This window comes from Nicotiana sylvestris, chromosome 12, assembly GCF_000393655.2.
Source record: "Nicotiana sylvestris chromosome 12, ASM39365v2, whole genome shotgun sequence".
NCBI classification, from domain to species: Eukaryota; Viridiplantae; Streptophyta; class Magnoliopsida; order Solanales; family Solanaceae; genus Nicotiana; species Nicotiana sylvestris.
The window spans coordinates 104,812,444-104,819,150 of NC_091068.1; the positions used below are offsets into that span (position 1 = coordinate 104,812,444).

At 39.5% G+C, this 6,707-nt stretch overlaps 1 protein-coding gene across 1 annotated transcript; it reads left to right on the forward strand.

The window, feature by feature from the left end:
• Positions 1–3,949: 3,949 nt before the first annotated feature.
• LOC104236251 (uncharacterized) lies at positions 3,950–4,669 on the forward strand. Its single transcript, XM_009790139.1, has one exon. It carries the CDS (start codon positions 3,950–3,952, stop codon positions 4,667–4,669), a length of 720 nt encoding a protein of 239 aa, XP_009788441.1.
• The last annotated feature ends 2,038 nt before the right edge of the window (positions 4,670–6,707 follow it).

A 6,707-nucleotide genomic window follows, 5' to 3' on the forward strand; every position in this document is an offset into this window, starting at 1 on the left:
TGGCATCTAGTACAAGACTGGTGAACCATTTCCATCCTTTTCTCTCTATGAATTGCTTTAGAACATTTGGATTGTGCTGGCTCAGGTCTTTGGTGATGAATTGTCGCTCAAGAGTGACCGACCTTTATGGCCACCATTCCTGGAATTTGGAATATGCCTTCTCATTGACAAACCTGTCAGCCCACACCTCCGGCTTTCTTGATCTAGCCATGCCTCCTACCATTGTATCACCCCCTCTCCCCTCATCCGGGACTTCATCATCATCGTCATCTAAATTGATTGCAGTTGGGGATGCATGTGAGGGAGAGGGTTCAGAATCTCCACTACCCTCTTCCGAACCCTCAGAATAGGAGGACTCATCAACCAAATGCAATCTCCCCGGGAATTGTTTGGGGATTTATTGGGACTAGACTTCTGGCTATGCTTGCCCGGAGTTTCCTTTAGAAGCTTCCCCGGAGGGGACATACTCACTAGTCTAAAAAGTGTCTGGGGCTCTATTGGCAGTTGCTTTCTCGCCTATTATCTTTTGAACTGACAGAGGTATGTTGGGTTTGTCTTGACCCCGGCCTCAGGAGGGTTCTGCCCTCCCTTTGGAAGTATCACCTCGACCTCGGGAATGTACCATTGTCTGCAACACACAAGTAGTGAAAGTCAGTTAGAATTGGGGTTCAACATCTGTTAATGAATTACAATTGAAAAGAAAGGTATTGCCTCTCAGAAAAGGACAGCTCGGACCGCACAAAAGTGAGTGCGGCCACAGACTACCCCTCGCGGACCGTACAAAATTGAATGTGGATGCGGAGATACCAGGTTCAGACTACTGGTTCTTTGAAGTTATAAAATCGCAGACTGCATAAAACTGAGCGCGACCGTATAACACCCATCGCGGACCGCACAATTTTGAGTGTGGCCGCATAAACACTTTGTTGGGTCTCTGAAGTTCGAATGCGCATGTCACGACCCAAGCCGATGGGCTGCGACGGGCACCCAGTACCAACATAACATATTTTTTCGTATCATACTATCATAGATTAATGAACCATAGAGGTTGTCGTAAGATAAGTAGAAAAAAACATGGAGAAATACTCAACATTGGACGATCCAACATGTAATGCAAGCTTATACATATGACGTACGGGCCTATAAGGCCGGCATGATCCTTTATATACTCAAAACATAGGCCGACAAGGCCATACAAGAATCTACGTACATGACATCTGTCTACAAGCCTCTAAGAATACATAATATCGTAAAGGTCGGGACAGAGCCCCACCATACCAAACAATACACATCTAAATTATACTGACCAAACAAGCAACTCCGGAGCAAATAGAGTGTACCAACATCTCTCGCTGAGCTGATCGCCTACAGTGAGGACTCTCGATCTGTCTATCTGGACCTGCAGGCATGAAATGCAGCATCCCTAGGAAAAAGGGACGTCAGTACAAATAATGTACCGAGTATGTAAGGAATGAAAATCAATAGACAATAGACATGAGATAAACATGGAGTAAAAGAATCGACATGTAAATCTGAATAGCTCTATGAAATCCTTTAATATTTAAAATGACATGCATATATGTATAAATGTCATATCGTGCTTAGGTACATGTATTCGTAACATCATCACGCCTCTAAGGGCATTCCATCATATCATCTCGGCTACTGTGGGCAAAATCATTAATGTATCCCAGCTAATCAGGTGGTGGCACGTATGTAAAGCCAGAACCTTTCCCATATCCCATATATATATATATAATTCCATCTAGTCATGGGTTAATGTGCATGTATAAATGCATGAAATGCATATGAAATACGTTAATAAAATCTCTTGGTACATGATAAGTCCATCATGCCTCTGTCTAATATCATGAAATAAATTTTACCAACTTACGTATTTTTGAAACCTATGAACAGATGATAGAATAATATGACACATAGGGAATCAAGAACATCGACATCTCTATTATTAACGTGCAATGCTCTCAGCTCACGTTAGCTAAACGTGCACCGAGTGTGGCTGCCATTTCTAGAGGGCGAGGTAGAGGAAGAGGAAGACTGAGAAAGGTTCCTAACACACCGATCTCTAACATTAGAAGCTCAATTAGCAACAAATCGAAGGCTGGACAGGACATGCATACACCAAAGCAACACGACGGAGTTGGAGAAGGAAAGGGTGAAATTGATCCATCAAATAGCTCAGAAATTAGTAGAAAACTGGCGCTGAGCACTTCAATTCAAGCTAAGCAAATCTCGATGAAGGAAACTGCTGGAATAGAAGGTAGCTCCAATGGAACAGTAACAGAAGTGGCGATGCAGGTCAAACCAAGCAAGGAAACTTCAATTGAACAAAGAGAGGAAGCTAATGGATGTAGAGATGAAGTGAATAGAGTGGTTAATGAGATTAACACTACAGATCGATGACCTGAGCGCAGAATGTGGTCAAATCTCTTTCAACAAAATCGAGTTGCTACTCATTGAATGGCACTGAAATATGTCTCTCCTCAGATTATAGATGGACAAACTGTGGTACAACTGGAGATGCAAGATGTGAAGGAAGTAGAAGAGAGGTGGAGTGCAGCAATGATTGCTTATATTATAGGTGAAAATCCAGGATATAATGCTATGGGAAGGTATATTGCTTAAGGCTGGCTTGATATTGTAGAACCAGATTTGTTTCTTCATGAAGATGGCTATTATGTTATAAAGTTCCAAAATATATCTGATATGCATAGAATTGTTTTTGCTGGTCCTCATACTATACGAAATAGGCCAATAATTCTCAAGCCTTGGTCCCCAAACTTTGACATTAGCAAGGAATTCTAACTGATATCCCCCTATGGGTGATGTTTCCAAAATTGCCAATGAGCTGTTGGGGAAATGAAACATTAAGTAAAATTTCTAGTGCTATTGGTAAGCCCTGTTTGCTGATGAGTGTACCACTAAGCAAACAAGAATCTTTTATGCAAGGATGCTTATTGAATTAAATGTGACTAAAACCTTGCCTACTGAGATAATGGTGATGGACTCTAGAGGAAGAATGTTTCAACAGGATATAATATATGCATGGAAACCAGTGTATTGTGACAAATGCCAAATTATAGAGCATATATGTCATACTCAGCAAGGACCTAAAGAACAAAAGGAGATACAACCAAAAAGAAGAAGAGAGCCAAAGAAAGTTACCTATGAGTGGAGAACCAAAGGGCCTGTTAAAAATGATGTGAATGTAGAACATGCACAACCAAGACCAGATGATATAGAGGTGCCTCAGACAAATGGAATGACAGAGAGATCAACAACAATTAACAAGGAAGGATCCCAACAATGTTTACTAGAGTAAATGCAACAAGCAAGACAATATCAGTCAATTGGAGATAAAGGGAGCACTAGCACAAAGATAGTGGACAATGGAAAGAACAAAGCCCTGAATTTTAGTCTTAAAAACTTTCCCAATTTAATTCCACAGCCTAGTAGAAGTAGTGCAAAAAGAGGAACAACAAGTACAAGTGAAAACTCTACCTTACCTCATGACAGAGGTGGAGGATTTAAAACTCAATAACTGAAGTGGATTATCTGGAATGTAAGGGGTATCAATAAATGGTATATGCGGAAGGAGCTAAAGAATTATCTGAAAACAAAAAATATTAAACTAGCAGGGATCATTGAAACAAGAATTAAGGAGAATAAGGCTAGAGAGGTTAGCCAGCACATAGCACCTGGATGGGAGATGATTAATAACTACAATGCTAAAGTAAATGGTAGAATATGGGTTATATGGGATTCTAACTACTATACAGTGAAGCTGATTAAAGCAGAAGCATAGGTTGTTCACTGTACTATCACAAATGCTATGAAAGATGAAGAATATGCAATCTCTATAGTCTATGGGTATAATACAGTTGAGCAAAGAAGGGAGTTATGGGATAATCTAAAAGTAATAGATTAAATGACAACCATTCCTTGGATAATTGTGGGAGACTTTAATGTTGTTCTGCAATTGCAATATAAGAAGCATGGGAATCTAGTTACAAGAGCTGAAACTCAAGACTTCAGCAATTGTATTCAAGAATTAAAGCTAAATGAACTGAATTGGGAAGGTGACTATTATGCTTGGTCCAACAAGCAAGATGATGGGGACAGAATATGGAGCAGAATAGATAGGGTCTTTGGGAACTATGAATGGATGATGCAATGGGGGCATATAGCAACTGTATATAATCTACTATTTATATCTAATCATGCTCCTATGTGTCTGACATTTAATGAGATACAGAGAAGCATGAAAATTCCTTTTAAATTCTTTAATGTTTGGGCTGACCATGAGAGATTTATGTCTGAAGCACAACAGATCTGGAACCAAAAGTTTCACAGGCAGAAAATGCAGAATGTGTGGATGAAACTCAAAGCTTTAAGGACAGTATTGAAGAAACTTAATGTAGAGGAAATTAAGTTTATCAAGAAGAAGATAGAGCTGGGTAGAATTGAGCTGGAACATGTGCAAAAAATCATAGATGTTAATAGCAATTATGACCTGCTAAGGAAAGAGAAGGAGTTGATGCAGAATTTGGAGAAATGGAGTATGATTGAAGAAGGGGCTTTGAAACAAAAAGCTAGGGCAAAATGGATTTATTGGGTGACTCTAATACTAGATGTTTCTCTGCTATAATGACAAAAAGGAACCAAAGAAAGCAAATTGTAGAGTTGCAAGCTATTAGAGGCACTAAGATAACTGATGCAGAAAGTATTCAAAGGGAGATAGTTGACTTCTATAAATCACTTATGGGAACTGCTGCCCAAACCCTCCCTGCTATAGATAAAATGGTTATGTGTAATGGAGCTAAACTCACTCAACAACAAAGAATTGAGTTATGCAAAGATGTGACTACAGAGGAAATCTATGAAGGATTGTGCTCAATTGGTGATGATAAAGCACCTGGTGTGGATGGCTACAATGCATTTTTCTTCAAAAGAGCTTGGACTATTGTAAAAGGTAAAGTTATGGAATCTGTTATGGGTTTCTTCAAGTCTGGAAAGCTATATAGAGCCATAAACTGTACAGCTATAACCTTGGTGCCCAAGGTGTCTAAGCCTAGAACTATTAAGGAATTCAAACCTATAGCCTATTGCACTGTCCTGTATAAACTGATATCCAAAGTTTTAGCAGCCAGATTACAAGGTGTTATGGGTACAGTGATCAATGAAGCTCAAGCAGGATTCATACCTGGGAGGAAGATAGCAAATAATATTATATTGGCACATGAACTGGTGAAGGCTTATACTAGGAAAAACTTATCTCCTAGATATATGATTAAGATAGATCTTCAAAAAGCATATGATTCTGTGGAGTGACATTACATGAAGCAAGTGATGGAGGAACTGGGATTTCCCCAGCTGTTCATATCCTGGGTTATGGAGTGTGTCCAGAAAGTCAACTACTCAATTGTAGTTAATGGTGAGCCAACAAAACCTTTCAATGCTGCAAAAGGACTAAGGCAGGGTGACCCTATGTCACCATACTTATTTGCCATTGCAATGGAGTACCTAAGCAGGAATCTGGCTAGTTTGAAGGAGGAGAAAGAGTTCAAATATCACCCTAGGTGTGCAAAGCTAGGGATCACTCACCTAAGCTTTGTAGATGACCTGTTTCTATTTGCTAGAGGTGATTTGAAGATAGTGAAAGCAATTTAACAAAAGTTCAATCAGTTCACTCAAGTTTCAGGTTTACAAGCAAATCTTAGTCAAAGTGAAGCTTATTTTGGAGGGGTCTTGTGACAGAAAGGCAGCAAATCATATAGATGTTGGGACTTGAATGTGGTGAACTTCCCTTCAAGTATCTAGGAGTTCCCTCATCCACAAAGAAACTGCGTTTAATGCAATGACAACCTCTTATTGATAAAATGAATATTGAGGATTACTTCTTGGACTACTAAGAATCTATCATATGCAGGGGAGGGTCCAGTTAGTCCAAAGTGTGTTGTTTATGATTCAGGCTTTTTGGGCACAACTGTTTATCCTGCCAACAAAGGTAATCAAATTGGTAGAGGGGATATGCAGGTCCTATGCCTGGTCTGGAGAAATGAGATCACAAAGAAGGCTCTGATAGCCTGGGATAGAGTTTGTTTACCTAAGGTAGGAGGTTGACTTAATATACCTGAAATTGTGGAACAAAGCAGCTATAGCCAAAACCTGCTGGGATTTAGCTCATAACCAAGACAAGTTGTGGATCCGCTGAATTCATACTTACTATATCAAAAATCAACAAATGAGTACAATGGAAATACCTCAACAAGCATGTTGGATGGTAAGAAAAGTAATTGAGGCTCATAGTGTATTGGAAGCTGGACAGGTTTTACGAAATCAGAGAAAAATCATGATCAGACAAATCTACCGCCATTTTCTATGAGACTATCGAAGGATGGAATGGAAGACATTGATGTTTCAAAATGCAGCAAGGCCAAAAGCAAAGTTCATAATATGGCTCATGGTACAGGGAAGATTGTTGACATGTGACAGTCTAGAAAACTGGAAAATATCTGTTGATACAGAATGTGCAATGTGCAAGAAAGAAGTGGAAATAAGAGATCATCTGTTTGGGCAATGTGAATATATTACTCAAGTATGGAGTAAAATGTGTAACTAGCTTGGTAGGCATTTTCTGGGAGTTAGTAATTGGCAGCAATTCCTAAAATGGTCAATTTCTGAAG

Coding starts and splice junctions, on each gene's coding strand:
- LOC104236251 (XM_009790139.1), top strand. CDS start 3,950: ATGACAACCATTCCTTGGATAATTGTGGGAGACTTTAATGTTGTTCTG.